At 37.7% G+C, this 26352-nt stretch overlaps 1 protein-coding gene across 5 annotated transcripts in view; it reads right to left on the bottom strand.

Moving 5' to 3' along the window:
* Positions 1–26352, bottom strand: part of LOC120534338 — a 63523-nt gene that overhangs the window by 24460 nt on the left and 12711 nt on the right. For 3 of the 5 annotated variants that reach the window (XM_039761852.1, XM_039761851.1, XM_039761853.1), the window contains exons 3-12: positions 25321–25408; positions 22594–22622; positions 12273–12401; positions 9682–9743; positions 8148–8295; positions 6614–6686; positions 6278–6357; positions 3863–3968; positions 2561–2646; positions 1745–1820 (exon numbers count right to left, since the gene is read on the bottom strand). In XM_039761852.1, coding sequence (XP_039617786.1) covers positions 1745–1820; positions 2561–2646; positions 3863–3968; positions 6278–6357; positions 6614–6686; positions 8148–8295; positions 9682–9743; positions 12273–12401; positions 22594–22622; positions 25321–25408 — 877 coding nt within the window. Of the gene's footprint in view, positions 1–1744; positions 1821–2560; positions 2647–3862; positions 3969–6277; positions 6358–6613; positions 6687–8147; positions 8296–9681; positions 9744–12272; positions 12402–22593; positions 22623–25320; positions 25409–26352 lie in introns of those variants that run through there. The other 2 variants (XM_039761856.1, XM_039761854.1) reach the window with 2 other exon arrangements.

The raw sequence follows: 26352 nt of genomic DNA, 5'->3' as shown, positions 1-26352 counted from the left end.
AGCTTCCTGAATTTTACGAGACGTGATGTAATGCAGACCTTTCACCCAAAAGTTATTAGTATGTTTATTTTTCTCTTTATTTCCAGAAAAATGGCATTTATCTTTAACTGCTTTTTTTGTTTGTTTTAGCACAGCAAGTGACAAATTAGCAGTGATCTTGCATTATTCCTAATAGTGTGATCGGAAACCCACTGAAGTGGGAAGATGAAATGTCCGCACTTGGAGCTCTGAATAGTCCATGAGCATATAAACACAGTAGACAGACTTAAGCTGTGTGAAAGCCCTTATAAGCCCTGCACAATGGACACTACAGTGCTGAAACACATCAGCAACTATTACATCTTCAATTTTTAAATTGGATCACCTTGAGAGACATTTTCTCAGAGGATTGTTTTGTTTTGGTGCTTCATTCAAAGAACAGTAATGGGTAATTTGTTTTGGGTTTATATTTATTAATACATGGTTTTACAAAATATTTCAAAAATAATAAAAATTTTATTTAAAGGCACCTTTCATGGCTCACAAGGACACCTTACAAAAGTAAAGAAAGCAATACAATAAAAATAATTAAAATAAAATAACATTTTGTAAATATAATCTGTGGTGGGTTGGCGCCCTTGCCCAGGGTTTGTTTCCTGCCTTGCAACCTGTGTTGGCTGGGATTGGCTCCAGCAGACTCCCGTGACCATGTGTTAGGATATAGCGGGTTGGAAAATGGATGGATGGATGAAATATAATAGTAAAAGTGCAAAAATCTTACAGTCCATGAGCAAATTCAGGAAAGTGGGCAAGTTTAAAAAGGTACGAAAGTTTTAAGTCTGGATTTGAAATTGGAAAATGAATCAATGCTGCGGATATCTTGAGGGAGGGAGTTCCAAAGACAAGGAGCCACAAAGCTAAAAGATCTAAAACCCATGGTAGATAAATGAGCAGAGGGTGTAACAAGCAGCTTTGAATAAGAAGATCTAAGAGTAAGAGCAGGCGTTTACATGTGTAACAAATGCAAGAGGTATTGGGGTCCCAGATTATGAAGAGCTTTGAATGTTAATAGCAAAATCTTGAAATCCATTCAATATTTAACAAGAAGCCAGTGGAGATCACATAGAACCAGAGTAATATGTTCTGTGGAGGTGGTTGTGGTAATAACATGAGCAGCAGAATTCTGAACCACCTATGCAAAAGCTTGTGAGGAAAACCAACCAGTACAGAATTACAGTATCATAATACAAAAATACAAATCAACAATAGTTTTCTTATTACTGAACAATGAACTTTGGATAGTTTTTTGGACTGCTAAAAATAACAACCAGCATTATATATAAAAGGTAACAGAAAATATGAAATTACATTTGGAGAAAAGATCTGGTAAAGTAAATTGTTTTACAAATGGGATCAATTTAGAAGGAATGTTATCACAATATTATCAGAAAACTAAAATATGCAGTCAAATTACATAAATAGGAATATTAATATGAAATTGTACTCCACTGTGTTTTCCATAAAATATTCTACAAAAAGAATATGTTTTTATCACTTACACTACTGTCCTATTTTTTCCTGTTTCTATGCAAATTTACCTTCAAACATGTCATTTGTAATACTACACAATTCTCCTGTTCCTGGGGTTAAGATGTCTTATAACAGAAATAAATCAGTGCTCTGCTAGTCACAATACTTACACTCATTCGACTAGGTGAGTCAACATAAGTTAACTTGATGTTAGAATTGAATAATTTTTCTGTACCTTCTTTATAAATAATAGCTGGCTTGGATTCAATTTGGTCGAGAAGCTACTCTGAAGATTGTGGAATGGAATTTTCCTACAAAACAGAAAGATTGCCAGACATTTAAATGGCCCTTATATGAAATTCATTCTTCTTTCTCCAGCATCTCATTTCATTAAACAAGCAATTTATATACAGTAAATAAAAGTAGCACATCTGGTTATCAATATTCACTGAAAACAGTTGGCAAGTATCCTTGATTAATAAAATTGGTTTACATAACAGAAGACTAGTAGAGACTCTAAAAATTAACATATGTTAAGAATGTTAAAGAAATAACATCAATCTCCTTTTCTTCTGTTTATATAGTGCTTATCAATTTTCTAAATCTGTTTTTTCAGTATTGGTGCCTGGTGCTTCAACCTATCCTTGCAGTGTCATTGCAACAATTTACAGTTGACATTTAGTATGACACACAGGAATCAATGTTCAATGAAATATACTATCGGTGTGTGTGATTACTGAATCATTATCTGATTATCTATAGTCTTCTACCCATCTCTAGTCATGTTCTTCTAAAAATGGAATAAAGTTAACTGAAGAAAAGCCAGTAAGACTTTGCATACTTCAAGCCTGGAACTCGCATTTACATCCAAACTATAGTCTCTAGTAATGATTGATGGGATTTAGAAGGCATGTGTGTGTTTCGGAAAACTAGTAAGCATACAATGGCTGAAGCAGGAACTTGGAATAGTTCAAAAGCTGCAAGACTTTTTAAATTACAATTCCTGTAGATGGGTCTAAATGGCTAACATAATAGCTCTTGGGATTCTTACCCAAAATTCTTCCCCCACAAATGACGAAACTTCATTTCCAAGTGGAGTTGTTCTTTATAAGATAGTTCTTTACTCATCTGAGGACACTGCCAAAACCAAGTGAATGAATTATTACTAACAAGAGTACCATAAAGAGATGTTCTGTCTATCATGACACATACTGTATGTTTCTTTTAAAAAAGCATGAATAAGGAAAGATGGAATTGGGTCAAAAATATTAGCTCAAAATTAACATTGATGAAACAAAAACACAATGCATACAGCCATGGATTGGTATGTCCAGTAATGCACGCTGAAATGTCTTAAATATCCAGTTTCTGCAGTTTTCATTTTTGGGGGAAAATATGAAACTTTACACAATAAATAAGGCTTAACTAACTGTATTTATTGTACTTGGAGTATACATAAATGATATATAATAGTAATTAGTTTGATTCAGTTTATTTGTATAATCTTTGCCTTTCATAGACACCTAATTCTAGCTGGCAAATAATTACATCTAAAAATAATAAAGAGTAAATTTAATCATATGATATAATGTATAATTTCATTAAATGTTTCAATAATTGTATTTATTAATATTATCAGGAATGTCACCGTGCAGTTTGCATATTCTTCTTATGTCTATGGTGGGTTTCCTCTGGGTGCTCCTGTTTTCGCTTCACATTCCAGAAGTGTGTGCTAGGTTGATTATCAACTCTGAACTTGTTTGCTACAATAGACTGTTGTCCTGCCCATGTTTTTTTCCTACTCAGCCCACTATTGACAAAATTCTCCATGCAAGTCCATGCATTTGATTAAGTAGGTTCAGAAAACCTGTGGGTGTGTTCCTCCCACATCACAAAGATATGCAGGATTGGATTTGCTGGTGACTCTGTGTAACATTGGCTTTATTAGTGAGTGTGTCCAGCAGCAAACTGGTACCATCTCTTGGGATGGCTCCTACTTCCACATGATACGAGTCCTGCTGGGATATAGGTGTTAGGTCATTTAAATTTTCCTGATGTACTTCAGTAAAATCTACTGAGTTTCTAAAAAAAATGCCACAGCTTTAAAATGTATGTGCCCTGTAAAATATTTACAGAAAAGATACCAAAAAGATGTACACAAAAAGTACACAGTCATTAAACAAAACTGTGTAACAGAACACGTTATAGAAAAGTTGTTTCTCATTAAAAGCATAAATTGTTTTTAATGTTAATGTCATAACTTCCTTTTTTGGTTTTAAGTGCGTCACCATCACTATTAAAACACTCTAAATCTGAAATCTTCATTGAATCCTGTTTTATTAGATTCACATACCAACACTGGCTCATTTAAGGTTTGTAGACTTAGGTCGGCTTCTGTCTCTGAGAGCTGAAGATCCTCTGAAGGATGACTACTTTCTGGCAGCTTGACCGCAGATGCACTACAAACAAGCAGATTAGTTATATTTGTACCTTAGGTCAATAACTCACCCTGTTGTAGCCTTTTTTTTATTTTAAGCGCTTAAAGCTTATAGTGCCTAAGTATCAAAGAACAATGGAATTTAGTAGGACAATAATTTTGAGCCCTTTGCAAATGCCTTTAGTTTATTCAGTCTACATAAAGTATACCAAATAAAGCTCAATTGATTGTCTTACAATACATTGTCATAGTTTGCCATACCCCATCCAACAAGACTGCCTAAGATAAGCTGCAACATATAATAGACTACAGACTACAAAATTAGATGTTCCAAACAATGCATTTCAACTTTTTCCACCTAATACCATTCTATTTTCCAGATGGTGTTTAATAATTATAATAATAATACCTCTTTACGTGTGTATAGCACTTATTGTGTCATTGCTCAAAATGCTTAATCTCAGCAATGTTTCTTTAGAAGGGTGAATCACAATCAAACGAGTATTGCATAAGGATGTGAGTGTGGACTGCATTAGAAGCATTGAGCTCAGTCTATAGAAGCAAACTGGAAAATAGTGTTACTGGGAAAAAGTCTTGAAACACTACAGGAATCTTTAGACTTGGCCACCCATTCATTTTCTAATCCCTCTTTTCCAGTTTAGGGTGGCAGGGATGCTGGAGTGACCTCAGCACGGAGAGCTAACCCATTGAAGGGCACACTCATGTACATCCCAGTACTTAAATGACTGGCAGTACAGTCTCCAATTAAGTTGAAATGCAACTTTTTAGGAAACTTCACACAAGCAGTCCAGGACCAGGGTTTGATCTCAGGGGTCTCACCATGTCAGGTAGCAACACTAACCACTGCATCAACCTTGAAATCCTGTAAATAATTGGACTCTGTAGAATGGCAGGTGGTAAGAAAGGAAGTATGGTGGTGTTGTTTTACTACATATTTCTCATCTGTTATATGTGTTACCGGCAATGTATGAAACGCGGGCATTGTATAGAATGCCAAGACAATATATAGAATTCCTGGAGTTTTTGGGCAAAGTATGAAATATTATTATTATATATACTTTCCCTAGGCATTGTATGTAATACCTAGGCATTATATAGAATGACAAATGCTATTTAGGCAAAGTATTAAAAGAGAGTCATGAAAAGGGTTTTATTGAAAAGATGTATATGAAAAAGAAAGAAATACAAAATAAAGTATAGGACTTTCTTATTGAGGAAAACAAGAGAAAATAAAATATGAACCTACCTGTTGCAATAAGAAAAAAAATATTTTAAATTGTACTTGTCTTTCGTACAAAAAAGTAAAACTTGAAAAGAGTCATGAAAAGACCTTCATTAAAAATTACATAAATGAAAAAAGAAAATATCAAATAAAATACAGAACTTTCTTAATGAAAAAAAATAAGAGAAAAAAATTAACCTACTTGTTACAACAAGGAAGGCTTGAATGGCATTTTGAATCGCATGTCATTGCTTTTTTGCATTAGCTGGAGTATTTTATACTTTGCCGGTATATCTTTTGGCATTGCACAGAATGCCTAGGAAATGTGTGAAATATTAATCGTTTCATACTTTGTCAAATTTTTGGCTTTCTATATATTACCTAGGCATTCTATACAATGCCTGCTTTTCATACATTGCCGGTAACGTGTATATCAGAATAAATGTCTTGATGATAACAGGCTAGTCAGCTTGCTCATCAAGTTCTATTTACCAAACTTTTAAAATTATTGTCAAGAAAACATGTGATAGTTTCCAAAATACTACTGTCACATTATTATGTACTTTGTGAAAAAATACATCTCAAAGTTTTTGCATAGTTTACTCTTAAAACTCATTTTAAATAGCATTTGATATCCACCAAAAAGCTCTATTCACAATTTTAAATATGTCCATTGAGTCGCCCACTTAACTTTTCATTTGATTAAAATGAAAATTTTTAGTCTTTTCTCAAATGTTCCATAAGTTCTCTGGCAACATTTCTTTTGATTTTCTCGAGCACTCTGATTAGGACAACTTAGCTATTACAGTGCCTAACCAAATAAATATCAAACAATGATTGGCCCCCTTCACTATTTCTTATGTTATGACATTTTAATATGGAGACTGAAACTGCATGTAGTATTCCAGATGTGCTCTCACTACAGTATAATGGACTACGCAATGGGCACTTTTGTGTATAGTTAGTTCTTTTTTGCTTTATGAGTTGAAAATATTCCATAAGGATTTTCGGGGGGGCTTTTATTTATATGTAGTTATGACACTTAGTTTGCATACACTGCAGTGTTACTCATATAACCAATATCTTACCACGTATTCTGTTGTAAAGTGACATCACAAAGATTCATTTCTGCTTCTTTATCTGAATTTGGCAGCTGATGTCCTGGGGTCTAGATGAACAGAGAGGGGATATATAAACGATTTATTACATCTCAAAAAAGAATGCAACATAAATCCAACTGAACTTTAAATGACTGGATAATGTGGTGGGCTGTGCCACTAAATTCTCCTTGATGCCACCCCACACTCAGGGCTTTATATTACCTCCTTACCACAAATACTAAACCTAGTATATCTTTACAAACAATTGACTTTCAAGTTCTGTAACAAAGCAAGAGCCTCAGTCTCAATTTATGACAAACTCACATGTAAACTCGAGTGGCAGGACAAACCAGGATGATCATTCAAAACATCAGACTTCTCAGTGGAACTTTGGTGGCTGCATTAAATAAACAGTTTGAGCTGAGTGAGTTTGTGCTGCTGTTTTCATTTTTTTTTATATTATTGTTTTAACTTATAATCTAGTTTTTCCAGTTCTGGTTATCATCAGTTTTTAATTTAGTTTGTTTTTGTATGGTAAAGACTCTGAGCCTTTGCACAAGTATAAAACTATAATGTACTGACAGAAATAGTTACATCATGTTATTTATAGCATAAACACACAAATTAGTTTGACCACACCGAATAATTTCAAATTCATTAACATATACAAATGATCATTTAATTCCACTAACAATACAATTCAGATATGGCCAGGTAACAGTAGAAGAGAAGAAACAAAAATTCCAAGCAACTACAGCATTTCTGGAGAAAAACCTCTGGGCATGCCACAGTCAATTAAAGAAAAAAACAAAATCTGAGTCAGTGTCAGGCTAAAACGCAGTTTGGATTCCTAAACCATGTCTAGTGTCACATTCCTCATTTAGAGTAAATGATTGGCAATGTAACAATGGAACTAAGTGCCAAAGCAGGATACTAAGGAGAGAAACCCGAGAAGCTAGCAGTTTTACACAAGAGACCTTTGGCCAATAAACTCTTTGGGATTACATTAAACTTTTGTTTTTTCTTGTGTTTCTACTGTTTACTGTTTTCACTTTTAATTAATGCTTATTGATTAAACTTTTTTCTAAATATAGCTTTAAAATTTGATTGAATTAATTTTATTTTTGAGTTAATTTTTCATAGGCCTTAGTGTGTCCAATACTAAAGTTATGTTATCCTTAAATCTTAATATACAGAAATTGCCTAGGAAAAACATGGGAGTCTAAAAGGCTTCCAATTCCATAGTTTTATCGTGATTATTTTTCTAGATAAGAGTTTGAGATTGCTGCAGCAAATGCAGGTGGTTGATAACAACTGCTGAAAAGTGAAGTATCTCTAATTAAGTATCTGGCTACAGCAATGACAGCAGAGATCCGAAAATAATGTGTTGAACCTAAAAATATTTAACAAGTTTATTTCAAGACACAGGTATCATGATGAAACAAGCACAATACTGGCAATACATCAACAGTAATCAGGGGAATAAGAAAAGGTTAAAAATCCCAGAATATCAGAGTAGATCTTTAAAAGACTCAACAAAGACAAAAGGCACGACTGAGCACTCGGAACAATGATAAGCTCTGCTTAAACAGGTGACAGCCCTCCTTCCAATAATATAGGTGTATAGTCAGTTTAACAGGCACCTAGGTGGTGAACAGAACATGGTAGAAGGTAGGGCAGTGCCCCTAAACAAGTGTAAAACTTTGTTATTCAGAAATTCTAGTTACATTTTAGGGCTATTGTGGCAGGCACTGATTCAAGGACCTCTGAATGGAACAAAACTGAAACAGGTCCTCTGCTTTGGTCTTAGACATGACCTTCCCAAACATAGGTACCCTGGCCTGTAGTAAGTACATACTGTGGTTTAGTATTGCGTAGAGCACTTATCTTAAGGGCTTGATATGGAAATTTATCTTCACTTCTTTTTGCATTGGAGTAAATTAGCAGATATTTCTTCACCAGCAGGGTCTGTCTCTGCATTTCTGTGTCACTTATCTGCTGCTGGCCTAACATATAAATATCAAGAAGAATTAGTTACATATAAACATACACAATTCTTCAAAGTGAGTGAAGTCATTCATTTTATTGTAAAGCAGTTTGATACATGAGAGAAGATCATTCTGTCCATCAAGGTTGTATGGTCAGCTAATAGCCGAGTTGTCAGGGAGGTAAGGACTGATTATAAACGAATGTACAGTGTATTCATAAAAGCTAAGTCTGATTTCTGATTATAAATCTGACAAGGAAAGGAATGGACATTTATTCAAGTATTCTTTTTCTGAAACCTAATTTTCCAATACAAGGTTGTGGGCTGAAGTTAATGGAAGCCCACAACAACAAAGGGTACAAGTCAAGAATTATTCTTGGATGTGGCACCAGTCTACTGCAGGTCATTACTTACTCACCTATGCAGCCTAGTTTATAGTTTAACTGCACATCTTTAGGATGTGGAAGAAAACTGAGAATATATCCATGTGAGGATAGTTAAATTGTGGAAACGCCGCACTGGTAAACCCAAGGTCATAATTTATACTCAGGATGTGAAAAATACCACTGCTAACCACTGACCCACTGTAATGCCCAGGATGTTTCAAATGCATAAACCTTACTTTTAATCACGGAAATTAACATTATCAATTGTGAACGTAACCTACAAAAACATCTGGTGGAAGGATAACAAGATGTTTATACATGGAGGAACTTCACAGCTTCTAATGGTTCAAAGTTAACATTTACAGTGAGTTTACTTATATAGCATACATTTTCAAACTTGCTAAATCCAACTTGTTTTTTGCAATGCTGGGTAAAAGGCAAGAATCAGCCCTAGGCGGTGTATCAGTCCACCGCAAGGCCCACTGACGCATATTCTTACTCAGAACAACAAAAAAGAAAAATACATATGAATACATATACAGTATATGAATATTGTGTTCTGTTTTTTTTTTCAATTTGAATTTGAGTTATTGATTTGGCTAGATTTCTTAGTTTTGATTATTGTTTTGTTCATTGAATACATCTTTATCTCCTGATCCATCTTTCGCTCTGCTCACCTCACTAGGGAAGTACAATTTATTATTAAAATTTTACACCATTACTTTGTCTCTATTTTTAGCCACATCCTGAATAATCTAATAACATGCAAGCTACACCACAGTTCATCAAATGGCTCCTACAAGTCATAATACCTGGATTGTTTTTTCTTTAAATTAACATGACTAGCATTTAGCAGACTGAATATAAAACTTTAAGGACTAAAATTAGTTCAGTTCTCAGCATTGACTCACTGAGATAGCCAACTGCAAACAATTGTAACACACAGTAAGCTGTAAATCAACTTTGAAAAGTGCTTGTTATGGAAACTGACTGTAAAATTAATTTTATTTTCTTTTTACCTTGTGCATAATGCTCCTGATATCCAGCAGGCTGACATGAACATAATTTGTTAGTAAAGTGCCTAAAAAAGAAACAACACCTTTGGTGTAATACATTGCTTTTTTGAGTCATGTTGGAAAAAATATAGTGCCACTCCACTAAGTTTGATCTGTCAGTATCACTAAAAGAATATCCCGATCTGCTGGTTCCTGCTTTTTTTGAATGAAGGTCTGTATGAAAATGAACAGTGGAGGAAGGCCTGGCTGTCCCCAGTTTTAACAGACACAACATGTTTGCTTTTAGCAAACCAGCACTATTTAATGCCCATTCAGTCTTTGCTAGGCACACCATTTAAATGTGGGACATAGAAAATATATTGAATCAAATGAAACACTAGCACAAGAGTGGAACAACCATTGGAAAATATGACATGCAACAATCAGAAATGCAGACATTAAACACAGCTTTCTATAAACACCAAACCAACCCACCCCTTCTACATTTTGAGCTTTAAGTTATTTCATTTATACTGCATTGGTAGAATGTACTTACTAATGCAGCTGGCCACCCGTCCATTTTTCACTCAAAACAAAGTTCCAGAAGAATAATGAGCTTGTTTCAGTAGAAATGGGATACAGAGGGAAGGAATGCCACAAAGCTTTTCTATCACACACAAATTAAACCAAGCATTTTAAGCTACTGACAGGACACTAATAGCAAGCTAGCAGTTAAATAAAGAATTCATAAGAAATAACAAAATATTGAGGCTGTAAAAAAGCCTGAAAATTTGAACACCCAATGACAGTAAAAGCTCATACCCGTTGCAGCAATGTCAGCATTAGTACAAAAGGGGTAACAAAATCAATTATAAAACAATTAAAACTGGCACAGCTGAGATAATAGGCATGTGATAACTGATATAAACAATATGGGCAGGCCTAGTAAGAGAGTTTAACTAAGTAGAAGCCACAAAGGTGAGTAAGTGTGGACAGCATAGGAAACTAGCAACTTGATATGAAGCAGTACTTTAACACTATTTATTAGACTTCAAATTAATCCCACCTGGCCTTTGCATGCTGTCAATTTTTTATGATGTTAATGGCACTGTTGTTAGCATTTCTACCTCATAGCTTAAGCATATGGGGTTGGATTCCCAGCCTGGTAGATTTTGCACTGTCTCCCCATTCACATCACTTGAATTAAAATCTGTTGTCTTTGAAAACTGTTGAGCAACAAGCAGCCAATCTTGGCTATGTTTTTAACTACATGATATTGCAAATTGCTGTTAAAAAGCATGTGTTTAACATAGTCTACTAATACATTTAATTACATTCTATTATCAGTGTTATTTTTTAATATGACTCACGGCTACAAAAATATGTCATGTCATTTTCTAACCCGTTTAAACCAGACCAGGGTTGTGGGGGTGCGGCTGGGGCTGGAGCTGGAGTCTATCCCAGCTAGCATAGGGTGCAAGACAGGAACAAACTCTGGACAGGGAGCACATACACACACACATCAAGTACACACTAATGCCAATTTAGTGTTGCCAATTCATGTTCCAGAAATGATAAATCAAAATATGAGATCTAACTCTTTGATGAAATGACTAGAACAATTTAAAATGCTCAGACTTTAATATCAGTTAACTATAAAAGTGAAGACATCTGAATGGTATGCCATGCATACAGTACATCTTCTAAATTGTCAATAAATTCTCTTTTTCTTTCACTTTTGGTCTGTTGTGTCAACTTATTAGTGTCCTTACAGTCCAAAAAAGTCAACTCTAAAGACCTAACTACAAAACTAAAACCATGAGCTCACCTTCCGAGATAGTCAGTTCAAATCCCTATGGCAATAATTAAAAATAATTAGGCATAACCACAAAAAATTTGTTTCTCGGCTGTGGTCTACTGATGATAACGCACTCATGAATGACAATGACACAGGGTCTATCTCCAATTTGTAAGTGTAACGCTATTGGACACAGTTTAGCAATCTGTATGCTGTATGTGCATATATACAGGGCATACTGTATATATTAACTGTTCAAAAAAGATTAAACAAACACTTTGAAAACACATCAGATCTCAATGGGAAAAAAAATCATGCTGGATGTCTATACTGATATGGACTGGGTAATGCATTAGGAATGAAAGGATGCCACATCATTTGATGAAAATGAGAATTATCAACCTACACAGGGCTGAATTCACCTGTGCAACCTCTGTAGGGTCCAGGTATCGCCTCATGCTACCAGTAGTGACACTGACCGTAGCCAAATGCAAAACTAGTGAGGAAAAACAGTTGGAAAAGATGAGGAGGGAAAAATATCACTGGCCTCCACCTGTTAAACCATTCCTGTTCTGGGTGTTGTCTCATTGTTGCCTCCCTAGTGAACCTGTTAATTTCATTAACACCAAAGCAACTGAAACTGATTAACAACCCTCTCTGCTACTTAACTGACCAGATCAATAGCCCAGACGTTTCATTGACTTGATGCTATACTCTGATTAAAAAGAATTCCTTTAATTTTTTTGAGCAGTATATTTATATACACATGAGAGAGAGAGAGATAGAGAGAGAGAGAGAGAGAAAACTATTGCCCTACCAATGTCTTTTTAGTGATCTCTCATTGTTGACCAATGGAAGACCCCCGTTATCATCCATATTCCAGACATACTTTTTCACTGTTATAGTTTTCTCCAGGTTGGTGTCTACCTTAATAGAAGACATTCTCCTGTGGCATTAAAAAAAGAACAAAAAAAAAAAAAATTATTGACAAAAAATATTTTGTAGATTCAGTTTCATTTTTATGAAAAACATGGAAAAGGAAAGAAGCAGGAGGCCTCTGTTTCATAAGAGTTTAATCTATACACACAATGCAATGATAAAACAAGTACAGTATTCCACATACAGATGAGCATTATATTTAAAATATAATGACAGTATTCAGAATGCAAATGTTATTAAGAACCGTTGATCCTGACTCATTTGCCAGTAAAATTGTGAAACATGTTGCTTTTAGGATAGACACTTTGTATTATTAGCTTTTCTAATTACAGATTAAACTGCTGTTTTCATAATCTCATCAGATGTATTTTTAGTATTAGTGTTATTTTTATTTTAGGTGTTACAAAGGTGTCTTTTCTTCAATAATGTTTAGTATTATCTGTTTACCCATGTATTGAGATTGTTGTATTTTTGTTTATAATTATTGATATAAAGTCTTTTTGCATCTTTTAAGTCTTGCTCTATTGTTCTACAAGTGTCCTTACACGATAGAATTTTAGCTCTTTTTATTTCCCTGAGGGTTTTCCAGATTTGTTAAAAAATGTGACCCTTTTTGAAATAAAACCAGAAACATTATTTCAGTATTTTAGCATTACCACAACAGTCAAAGGAGTATAATGAGTTTGTCAAAACAGCAAATTTCAGATGCATGAAAATAAATTAATGGAATGGACGAGGAGATAAATTACTTAAAAGGTAAAAGACAAATACATTGTTTAAGGACTAGCCAGGGGTCAAAAGGTGCCACAAGTGTATTATAAATTAATGCTAAAAAGCAAAGCAAAGAGAGTCAAACTCTCTTTAATACTTGTCACTAAATCAATTGACAAATGCATTTTAATCCAAAACTTAAATATGGTCTGAATGTAGCAACCCCCAAGAACAGGAGCAGCAGACATAAATAAGCAATTCAAAATAGTGGCCCCTATCAGAAATTGCAACAAAATGATGCCACAAAGACAACACATTCACATTTTCAATAAAAATGAAAAATATACTAATACATTACATAAAACCCATATAAAACAAAGCATATACAAGGATATAAAACCTTGAATGATTCCATCCATTCACTACCTTTTTCTGGGTTGCAGGAAGCCAGGATCTATCTCTGCTTCAGTAGGTGTGAAGCAGGAACTAGCCCTCAACATTGTACTTCTAAATCACAGTGCACTCTCATCAGTACACCAACACTCACTTATCGTATCACATAACATTCTCTGTGAAAGGAAATTGGAGTCCACGGAGGAAAATCCACACTGACATGAGGAAAATGTACATATACCACAAAGACCATGAATGGATGTGGGATCTGAAGCTAGGATGAAGGATCTACTAGGCTCCCTACAAACATACTGAGAACACTTAGTGATGCAAATTAAACTAACAAGCGTGTTTTTGTAATGACGAAAGATAACCAGGGTAACTGAAGGAATACCCATGCAAATATGGGGTGAACAGTATTATGAACAACAAAGAGTATAGTAAAGTACATTGATGATAAAATACCCAAAGTTTCTAAATTTTGAGTAGATTGAGAACTTTAAATAATTTTCAAATGGACTGATGATATTATTAAAGAAGTGGCAGAGTTGTTTTGGGGTTAAATGAAAGTATAATCAGACGTAACCTAGATTGTTACACTAAATAGTCAGGGATTGATTATTGAGGATCAAAAGATTCAATAAATTGTAGTAACTTAACAAAACCAGTCTAAACCAGAATTCAATGGGGATGGGGGAGTCTGCACAAGAACTATTCCTTCTGTAAGTCAGTCCTTTATTTAAAAACAAAGTTTGGACAGTAATTTGTCCACATGGCTATCCTTCATAACATGTCCATCATGATGTCACAGGTTACAGGGCATGTGTAATTTGTGCCAAGTAACGGCTGAGCATCATAGCAAATGCACACCGAAAATGGTGGAGACCATGAACGGCACAAACACAACAGAGTCACAGTCACAACTACAAAGTCATGAGCAAACAGTAAAACAAAATACAAAATTATTAATGTGTTCTTGACACTATGAAGAAGTTTAAGGTCACACTAAACAGGACTAAAGACAATTTTATATCCAGGTATAGACAGCAACTGTTCTAGTTAAAGCAAATTGTGCAGGACCAGACATTAGTTAATGTACCATTATGCATGAAATGAGAATGTGCTGACTCTTCAAATTACCAGCCAGTTTGTCTAAGGAACACCCAGTACTGGTTTAGACTGTTTTTTATTAACATTATGGTGTAGCGGGTCCGCAGCTTCAAAAAAAAAAAAAAGGCCAGTTTTAAATCCATAGAGCCGTGTCGCTCTCCGTGGGCTCAAATGCACAACCGTGGGGAGTTAATGAGGTAGTTGGAGTGAACGTTCTCAATTGCTTCATTGGCTTCCTGCAGCATGTGATTAAGGCACTGCACCCACAGAGACATAATAATTTACTTTCAACAAAAAAGATAACAGTAGTATGTCTTTCATTTCCTAGGAACATCGGAGTACTGGGGTGTTTTCTGAACAAAGATTTTTAGTGAAGCAGTATTTAGTTGTATGACATTAAGTCAAATGTGAAAAACTGGCTGCAAAAATGTGGGCCCCCTTGTAATTTTGCTGATTTGAATGCATGTAACTGCTCAATACTGATTACTTGCAACTCCAAATTGGTTGGATAAACTTGTTAAGCCTTGAACTTCATAGACAGGTTTGTCCAATCATGAGAAAAGGTATTTATGGTGGTCAGTTACAAGTTGTGCTTCCCTTTGACTCTCCTCTGAAGAGTGACAGCATGGGATCCTCAAAGCAACTCTCAAAAGATCTGAAAACAAAGATTGTTCAGTATCATGGTTTAGGGGAAGGCTACAAAAAGCTATCTTAGATGTTTAAACTGTCAGTTTCAACTGTAAGGAATGTAATCAGGAAATGGAAGGCCACAGGCACAGTTGCTGTTAAACCCAGGTCTGGCAGGCTAAGTAAAATACAGGAGCGACATATGCACAGGATTGTGCGAATGGTTACAGACAACCTACAGATCACCTCCAATGATGGTGTATCTGTACATCGTTCTACAATTCAGCGCAATTGGCACAAAGAACATCTGCATGGCAGGGTGATGAAAAAGAAGCCCTTTCTGCACTCAGGCCACAAACACAGGCTCTTGTTGTATGCAAATGCTCATTTAGACAAGCCAGATTCATTTTGGAACAAAGTGCTTTGGACTGATGAGACATAAATTGAGTTATTTGCTCATAATAAAAAGCCCTTTCCATGGCGAAAGAAGAACGCCGCATTCCAAGAAAAACACCTGCTACCTATTGTCAAATTTGGTGGAGGTTCCATCATGCTCTGGGGCTGTGTGGCTAGTTCAGGGACTGCGGCCCTTGTTAAAGTCGAGGGTCAGATGAATTCAACCCAGTAGCAACAAATTCTTCAGGATAATGTTCAAGCATCAGTCACAAAGTTGAAGTTACGCAGGGGTTGGATATTCCAACAAGACAATGACCCAAAACACAGTTCGAAATCTACAAAGGCATTCATGCAGAGGGAGAAGTACAATGTTTTGGAATGGCTGTCACAGTCCCCTGACTTGAATATCATTGAAAATCTATGGGATGATTTGAAACAGGCTGTCCATGCTCGGCAGCCATCAAATTTAACTGAACTGGAGAGATTTTGTATGGAAGAATAGTCAAAAATACCTCCATCCAGAATCCAGACACTCATCAAAGGTGTCTAGAGGCTGTTATATTTGCAAAAGGAGGCTCAAGTTAGTATTGATGTAATATCTCTGTTGGGGTGCCCAAATTTACGCACCTGTCTAATTTTGTTATGATGCATATTGCATATTTTCTGTTAATCCAATAAAGTTAATGTCACTGCTGAAATACTACTGTTTATATAAGGCATGTCATGTATTAAAAGGAAATTGCTACTTTGAAAGCTCAGCCAATGATAAAGAAAAAATCAAAGAATTAAGAGGGGTTCCCAAATTTTTTCTTATGACTGTATATACGGGTCGGCAAAAGGAAAAGGGGAGAATTCAAAGATGGAGGAAGTCAAAGTTGGGAGAAATCAAAGAAAAGGAAAAAAATAAAAAGGTTAAAAGACGTGAAAGGCAGTCTTGGCGAGGATCTGGCCACCTGGAAGGAGGAAGCAGTAAGAGCTGGGGACCCGTGAAGGAGCGTTAGCTGTGGTGCTCTAGGGACTAGTTCATTTGGGTGGAGTGTGGCGAGCAAGGCATGTGTCCTCCCTAGGCTTCCAAGGTGCGGCCATGTGAGCGCGAAAGAAGGAGGGAGGAGAACAGACCTCGGATGGTCTGGCCGTGATGCCTGGAGGCAGCCAAAACGGAGGTCGGCTAAAAGGAGCTCGTGGCTGCTGAGTCTCTGCTGGCTACGTAAGCAATGGGTGAGCCGGGGAGAATGAAGAGGAGGTGGGCTGAGATCAGGAGGAGTTAGACTGCATTTTAACCTTGGACTTTTAATGGATTTATTTATTGATTATTTTTTTATCCCCAATTTTCATTGGGTTTTTTATGGATTTATATATGTAATTTATTTTTTAACACTGCACAATTGACACTTTTGTTGGTTTTACTTTTGTTTTGACTGGTTTTTAATAAAAGCACTTTTTCCACCATCCTCTGACATCATCAGCAAATTGTCCTCATGTGTCAGCTCATCTCGGTCATAACTATCGACAGTGTTGGTTTAGCAGACTCCCATGTGGGAAGAGGGAGTCTGTAGCGGACCGGCATTGTCACAAACATACTCCAGTTACTGACAGCAATACTCCTTGCCAGGCCACAGCTTTAAATAAAACTATGTTAATGTTTTGGTTTAAGTGAAATTGAATTAGCTTCTGAGGGTAAGTGAAAACATATCTATCTCTAAATATAAATGAATCCATTCCTAGACATAACACTGAAGCTGGTACTCAGTCCTGAGCATAAGAAATATCTACTTGTAGTTATAAGAGCAAATGACATGGCCTTCAATCCTGAGTTTAAGTAATATTCTGTTTTGTCCAGGGTTTGGCTAAAAACACATTTGTACTCAGTGTAAGTAAAACGAAATCCACATGGACATAAACACTAACTGCATCTAGTCTTGTGTACAAGCAAAACCTCATCCAAATTGAGAACCCATCTGATATTGAATGTAAGTGAAACTCCGTCCACTTGTGATGGTAAATGAAAAACCATTAATGCTCTGTATATAAAGGAAGCTACATCCACCTTTGTGTGTACAGTAGACCCCCGCAAAGTCGCGGTTCAGAGTTCACGGCCTCAGACATTCGCGGATTTTTCCTTAGAACCTAACTAGTAATTGTTACTGGAAACTGCAAATATCCTCCACAATTTTTATGGCTTTTACCGTGGCAATTCTGTGCAGTAGAGAGAACAGGAAGCAGCTCTAGAGAAAACCACGACTTGGGATGGTGAAAGTAACCAATAGAATTTGAAACTGCAACTCCCAGCATTCCCTGCAGTGGCTCTGATTGGTCTTCTGCTGAGGGTGCTGGGGCTGTTGAGGTCAAAGGATGTCAGCGCGGCTTTTAAAAAGGGGGCTGGTGACCAAAAACAAAAAAAAAAAAAAAGTTTTTGTAATTTGTGTTTCAAGTTCCTGTCTGTCTGTCTTCTGTTGGGTTACCTGTACTTATTCATTTTGTTCTGGATTGTTTTGATGCGTCTGGATTGTCTGCTGTCTGCCTGTGTACATGAAGACTAAGTGGATTCATGGCCATCCTACAAAGAAAGGGACGCTCCTGAACCCGTCCACCCGTCTTCAGCAATTCAGGAACTACCGGTAGGACTATCTGTACATTCCCATTCAACATGCGAATCTCTGGACTATCTATTTTCATCATTACATTTCATTCATTGCCGTTTTTCATTAACTTTTTCATAATTTACTGTGTGTTTTTTGGTTGTGCTTTGTTGTATTTAATGTGTAATCGCAGTAAGGAGAACGGGGTGGTATTGTTGTTTTCTTATTTCATTTGTTTTCATTACATTCTTTATTTGCTGTTTGATTACCAGTTTGCTTTGTTTTTGTCTCTGTTTTTTGAGTGTGCGCGGGTCGGGTCAGGGCTGAATGCGCCCCTGGAATCTCAACCATAAAAATAAATCACCGGCTTCTCACGCGACACTACGCTTACTAAAAAGCCTGAATGGTACCTGTCATTTTTGGCTGATTGCTTTGTTTCTCTCTCCTCCCCCAGACATTCTCTGCTCCTGTTGGAAGTTGTGCTCCCCTATGATGTTTGTCTATTCTTTAATCAGTAACTAACTGCATACTGAGCTCCTTTTACTTCTGAAAGAGACATGTTTGTTTGAAGTGTTTGAATAAAGTTCCTGTCTCTACAATCTCCTGTGTTTCTGTGCCCCAAGCATTGCACTTTGTACATATTGTTCCAGTAGTTTTTAAAATAGTTTTTACAGTTCATTAGCAGTGTGTAAAATGATTACTGTTGCAGTAATTGTGATGCTCTTTGCATGAAAAAAGTGTTCCACTAAAATGCAGCATAAGTATTTTCCATCCAGGGATGCATTAGTATGTGGCAGTTTAAGGGTTAAAGCCCCAAGCTGCCGCCGAAACGAGCTGCACCATCTAAGGCTTCTGGCAATGAAAACGTGCTTGCATGAATTACAGTACATATAGCAGTAACATCAGTATTTTACATTCTAGCACTGCAGGAGACACAGCAGGACAGTATACAGGTTTACCTTTACATTCTTTATTTTTAGGTAATGTATTAAGCTGAGTTTGAAATTAAAGTGTTTTGGGGGCATATTTAGGGTTTAAACTATGAAAATAGGCATTTTTTTAACCACATCCAAAATTTGCGGTTTTTCACAATTTGCGGGTGCTCTAGGAATGTAACCCCTATGAATTTTCGGGGTGTACTGTATAGTGCATATTGTTATTTGTGTAAAAAAACATCGAGACGTGACCAATTCAAATCAGTCTTGTCTGAAGACTGATCATGTTTTGAATGTAAGTGAAATGTCATTAGGAAAATAACAGAAATCCTGCACCAAATACCACATATTCTACCCAGTTTTCAGCATAAGTGAAACTTTTGCAGTGCTAACAGCTAGTCAGAATGCATCCATTTCTGAGTGAGACCAAAACAACATAACATTCTTGGGGTGAACTGAATTAAGTTGAAATTCACCCATTCATTAGAATTTGTGCTTCCTTCTTGACCACGATTATAATGGGTTGTGAACGATTGGGGGCGCCCTCGCTCCCTTGAACCCCTGTCCACGACTCCAGACACCAGGTAAAAGTCCTCAAATCGACTATTTTTCTTCCACAGTGTACAAAGCACACTCTCCTCCACAATACTCATATAACTCACAATAATACTCAATAATAAACAATAAACCACTCCTCCAGCTCCCAGATGCGTTGCCACCCTTCCACCCAGCTCAGCTCCTTGTCTGTGAGTTCCCAAAGTCCTTTTATAATCCCTGACCCGGAAGTGTTTCTGCCCAATAGTCCACAAGTCCTTTTCCCTCCGGTCAGGGTAAATCGTCCCTTTCTTCAACCCGGAAGTCCGTCGCTCTTCCTGTGACGAACCTCCGGGTCACAGGGCACGAAGAAGCCCTCGGTCCTCCCTGCAGCTCCCTCCTGTGGCCCCCACGGCATCCAGCAGGGCTTTGCATAAAAACTCCAATGTCCATGATGCCCTGCTGGTCTTCTGGGGACCTCCTCGCTGCAAGGAGGGCTCCACCTGGTGGCTTGGGGGTATTGGCCGGGATAAATGGCCGGCCATCCATTACATTATTCCCCAGCGACGAATTATTATTCGGAGCAGCCTGCCCCGAGAGGGAAGTCTTTCTCCAAGAGGACGTCCTGGTTGAGCCTTGATTAAAATGAACATCTTGGTCCCTGGAGAACCTAGGGGGAATATTATTCCAAATTGACCTCTTGTCCCCCTCTCTCCAAGGACAGTTCCGCCAAATATGGCCCAACCTTCGGCACCCGTAACACTGCCGCTGTCCTCCTGGTATTCTTCTACGGGACTGAAAACAATAAGGAACGTTAGGTCCGCCCCTTGTGCTGGGAGAGAAATCCCTGCCGCCTCTAACGGTGCTTTCACTTTTTCTGTCTCTTTTTCTTTCTTGTCAGGAGACCCCCGTTTTATCTTAGAGCCCTCCTGTTTAATCTGGGGCTTATATACAGTCTGGGTCTCTCTATTACAAGAAGAGAGCCCCTTTACTGTCTGCACCCCTCTTGATTTATAAATTACCGGCGGCGGCGTCTTCAGGGCTGCCTCGCTCCGGGAGTCAGCACTGTCTAGCTGCCCCGGATCGATTAGCCCTTCCGCCGACCACTCGGTTAACGTACTGACCTCTCTTGTAGGGTACGCCGTGTATTGGCACCCGCTACTTATTAAACGCGGGCCCGGATCACACCGCGTCCCTCTATTATATACGATACGGGTCTCGCCACCTGTATCGCCGCATCATTCATTACGGGAGGCTCCTCACCAAATCGCCGCACATAGGCCCTCACCTTTTCCAACGGCTCTCTGGCTGCCGCTCCCAAATCCCCGACGATCTTTTCAATGGTCGCCAGGACCTGCAAGACACTCGCCACGGGCTCGATTAGTTTTCGAGCTCCCGTAGTTAATATAATTATTTATTTCGACCGCAGAACACTCACTTACTCGCTCGTGTTACCTGCCGACCGGGAGCCAATGAGCACGCCCGCTTCAGGCACGTGCTCTGACGGGTCTCGCGGAGGCTTCTGGGATTTGGAGTTCTCGGAGGGTCGAGTTGCCTTCTTCGGCAAACTGCGGTCTGTCTTTAAGACTTTAGCGACATCCCGATCAGCTACTTCCGACCCTCCTTACCTTCTTGTGGTTTGAGCGATGCCTCGCCTCCCCTTCCCTTCGGAAAGACCAAGTCCGCTTCTTCGGGCTTGAAGGTGCAAACAGCAGGACGGGGAGCTCCTCCTTCCCAGACTGCACCGGGTTTGCTACCGTGTCCCTTGTCGGCTGCCATCATGCGGAAGTCGATTTCTAGGTGCTCTGGCTTCGACAAGAGAAGGCCGCCGTCTTCGGGCAGTCTCCTTTTCCCTCGGAGCCTCCAGGTGGTCATCTCCAAGGTACATGCACGGGACAAGGTGAGAAACAATAAAAGGATTTTTAAAGTCGTTCTCGCACGCATACCTTAGAGGGATCGTTGCTTCCTGGAGGTTTCTCCGGACTTGTAAGGCCCTCCTTAACTCCTCCCGAGCGTCGGCCATTGCACCTACAGCACTCCCGCTGGCGTTGTCGCTTTGCTTGCCCTTCTTCTTTCCCATTTTGGACTCGGTTTTTTCAGGTTTTGGCGATGCTGTGGTGATTCCTGATTCCGCAGTCTTCTCCGGGTTCGTTTCCCACAGAAATTTTTGATTCAGGTCCTCTGCAAACGACGCTAGAGTATCCTGCCGGCTACGCCACTGTGAACGATTGGGGGCGCCCTCGCTCCCTTGAACCCCTGTCCACGACTCCAGACACCAGGTAAAAGTCCTCAAATCGACTTTATTTTTCTTCCACAGTGTACAAAGCACACTCTCCTCCACAATACTCATATAACTCACAATAATACTCAATAATAAACAATAAACCACTCCTCCAGCTCCCAGACGCGTTGCCACCCTTCCACCCAGCTCAGCTCCTTGTCTGTGAGTTCCCAAAGTCCTTTTATAATCCCTGACCCGGAAGTGTTTCTGCCCAATAGTCCACAAGTCCTTTTCCTTCCGGTCAGGGTAAATCGTCCCTTTCTTCAACCCGGAAGTCCGTCGCTCTTCCTGTGACGAACCTCCGGGTCACAGGGCACGAAGAAGCCCTCGGTCCTCCCTGCAGCTTTCTCCTGTGGCCCCCACGGCATCCAGCAGGGCTTTGCATAAAAACTCCAATGTCCATGATGCCCTGCTGGTCTTCTGGGGACCTCCTCGCTGCAAGGAGGGCTCCACCTGGCGGCTTGGGGGTATTGGCCGGGATAAATGGCCGGCCATCCATTACAGGGTATAATCTTTGCAGATATTATCTTCTCAACACATCTTTAAAAACAAACGATCAAACCTAACAGAAAGTGTATGTTTTTGAGAGAAAGAGGGGGGCTTTAATTTGGAGCAAAAAGATAGTTTACTTACCTATTCGAATTATCCATGATAGGCTTCAACTAGAAGAAGAAGCAAAATTATTGTACGTAAACAACTTGCCAGTCAACTATGTACTGTACTTATACATTTTCTAAGTATCAGAATACATAACTGTTTGTACTAGATTTCAGATATATAAATTTGGTAAAAAGAGACAAGACATCAGATCTATTCTGGCTTTTCCATGACATTCAAGCATGTTATAGATGGCACTATAGCAGAGAGGGGGTGTAGGTTGCAATAAAAGAAAACTTAACTCACTTACATTGGTTAAAGTAAATTTATAACGGAATTGATTGTAAAAGCTAAAATAGTGCCCTCCCATGGTAAAGGCTATGAAGAACAATTGTAGATAGATACTGTATGTTTCCTGTAAATGTGCTCAAAAGAAAGGTGTGTATGTTTATTTACGCTGTATTCCCCAAAAACAAGAGTAACCAACATACTATAATTGCTCGAATATTTCTGTTTGTTGTGCTTTGTGTGATTTTTAACATACCTCTACACCTATCTATGCAGCTCCTTCAACTTTACATTCAAATGATAGTTAAAATGTTACATCTAAGATACCAGAGTTGCACATAACATCTTCAGTAGCAGAAACAGTGCTGGCCTTTATGCTCCATAATACTGCTGACTCTAATGTACTACCTGAAATGTACTACTTTTCTATCTGTAGTGCACTTAATCTAAAAAAAAATATATATACTGGAATACATTAGAACAAGTTGGCAAAGAATAGTCCACGTCAAATAAAATCAAAGTAATAACAGTGGAAAAATGAAGATTTTTCTTCTTGAATACTTTTGGGTATGTCTTATGGATTTTACACTGCTGCAAAAATCATCTTTCAATTTTCCTATCATGTAGCATTTTATTGCAATTGCCTATATTTGTTATTTCCTCTCATATTAAAAGTACATGTATATAGTACAACATCTACAACTAGAATATCTATGGTGATCTAAAAGTAGTGGGACTGCTTCTATGAATTCAGCTTGGATATACCATGTAATTGTTCCTTCATTTACAAAAGCTATGTTAAAGAGTCATATGACATTAAAATGTATTGTATAAGCATTTTATTGCTGGGTAGAAATATATGGCACATAAATTCTCTCTCTTTTTTTTTTTATCTATTTATTTTATTAATTTTACTACAATCCATACATAGCAATCAAGTTTTTACAGAAAAAAGAATTATGTTAAGAACAGATCGATCCCCACCCCTGAGAGAGAGAGCAAGCCAAACGATGTAAAATTTGAGGTTTGTAAACATACCTAAGTTAATAAATTCTCTGTGCTTTATAAACTTATTTTAAAATATTACTGATTAGATCCTGCCATGTTTTGAAAAAAGTCTGTACAGATCCTCTGAGTATTTGATTTTTTCCAATTTTAAATAATATAACACATCGGTTTCCCACTGACTTAAAAAAGGAGAGTTTGTGTTCTTCCAGTTTATCAGAATAAGTCTGCGTGCCAACAGTGTAGTGAATGCAATCACAATTTGTTTGTCCTTCTCCACTTTAAGCCCCTCTGGAAGGACCCCAAACACAGCTGTTAATGGGTTAGGAGGGATTGTGAGTCCAAGGCTGTCTGAGAGGTAATTAAAAATTTTGGTCCAGAATAATGTTAATTTGGTGCAGGCCCAAAACATGTGACCCAGTGAGGCTGGAGCTTGATTGCAGCGTTCGCAGGTTGGATCATGCCCTGGAAACATTTTGAAGAGTTTTAGTCGAGACAGATGTGAGCACATAAATTCTTTCGTGGACCCAACAAAGATATTTTTGGCTCTTCATATAAAACTTGGACTGGTGAAACATTTTGAGAAAGTGATGAACAAGGAAGGTTAAGGAGGTTAATATTTCAAGCAGATGTTTTCACAAATAACTAATGCCAAGGTTAAGGAAGGCATTTTTGTTAGTCCACAAATGAGACTTGTGGTCACTGGCAAGTGATTCAAAGATCTGCTAGATGAGCTGGAGGAAACTGCACGGAAAGCATTCAAGAACTTTCCTCACTGCAGCAATCAACATAATAGTCACCCACTGAGGTATGTACTGTAATTGATACAAACTACAATCTGAACACTATAAAAAACTATGCATTTATATCTTGCTGGCAATCATAATGGTCTGCACCTTGAATTACTTTGGTGTGTCAATAATACTCATGCTCCTATTATTTCAGCTGTTGTCTGGCGTCTGGATCATAGTGATGTGACCAGGGTTCATTCTCAGTTATAGAATACTTCTCATTTTCTTGAAATTCTTCTTGAAACATTGGATCTTGTAAGTCAACATTTGGAGCACCCAACATACACAGACCTTGCTCATTAAAATGGTTTGAACAGACTCATTACAAATTTCTATAGTGTCTGCTATCTCTCACACGGTTACTCTTCAGATCTTTATTATGATGCAGCCCACAATGACAACACTGATGGCCTCTCTATGCTTTGCATCACCTTCAAGAGATGTTCTGCTAGTATGAAATTCTACAGGATAAAATTAACCTCCACAACTGCGAGTTGTTAACTTGCATTACAATTTCAGTGATGGCACTGTGTAATAGCTATTCGCATTATAGATACATTTGTTTGTTTAATGTAAGGGAATTCAACCCACAGTTGTGGGAATCACTGTGTACATTGCCCTCAGAAAGCAATAATATTACAAAATGTCCATATGGTAAAAATGATGTAGGAGTACTCACCTTAGAGTTGCGCTTGCAAGTGCACACTACCTTGCTGTTCATCAAATTTGATGTCTTTCTTTTGGGAAAAATTGGGCACAAGCCCAGGCTGTTAATTAGAAGAATTTTGTTTAATCAGCATTTAAGTTATATAGTGTCTTTCACAGTGAGTTCTTGTAAAGTATTTTTCTCATTGCAATTTGAAATACTACAGCAAAGAAAGAAACAATGCAGAAATTCACTAAGTAAATGTAGAGAGCTATATATAACATTTATAGCAAAGGCAAATTGGATTAGAGATGTACTAAAGATGAAATGCCTCTGTGAGGATAAATCTTAACCTTAGATGTACCTTTCATGGTAAACCCCATTTCACAGATTTAACATTTGCACTGTTGAACAAAATAAAAATGTGCAGATTTAGAATAAAGCTTGATATATGACATGAAACTATTCAGTCCACCAAGCATGTTTAGTTAGCTAATAAGTAAGTTGTCCCGCATTTACTACTGAAAGAGAAGATACAACTGAGAGGAAAGACAACTGAGCACATTTCTTGCCAGTGACAAATACACACCCCCCTTATAGTATACTCCACCAGTGTCCAGGTATATATGGTTTACTACATAATCAAAATAACTATGCTAAATAAATACATTTGGGAATTCCACTAACCTGAATTAGATCTCCAAACAACCTTCTCTGCACAGCACTAATGAGACTTGATTCTATTGGACTATGATTTTGGTCCAGAGATACAATTTTGATTGCCCTTTTCTGCACAACCTCAAGATGGTTATTTCAGCAGGATCTGAGCCTTGACAGTTTCTTGCATCGTCGCTTTAGCTGCCTGTTTTTCTTTAGCATGCAGCAACTACCGTATTATTAAACACATTTCTCCCTTTGTTCATACAAGTTACTCATAGATCCTCTTAGTCTTTGCGGCCCAATTCTGTTGGCTTACATTACTTGATTACTTTTTTTTTTGCTAAAATATCAGTTATAAAAGTCTAAAAACTTCTAGTTGAAGGCTTTTTCAATGACTTTTTACAA

Source organism: Polypterus senegalus, chromosome 8 (genome assembly GCF_016835505.1).
Source record: "Polypterus senegalus isolate Bchr_013 chromosome 8, ASM1683550v1, whole genome shotgun sequence".
NCBI lineage: Eukaryota > Metazoa > Chordata > Cladistia > Polypteriformes > Polypteridae > Polypterus > Polypterus senegalus.
The sequence above is the reverse complement of the archived record's forward strand: the minus strand, read 5'-3'. Positions and strand labels throughout refer to the sequence as shown.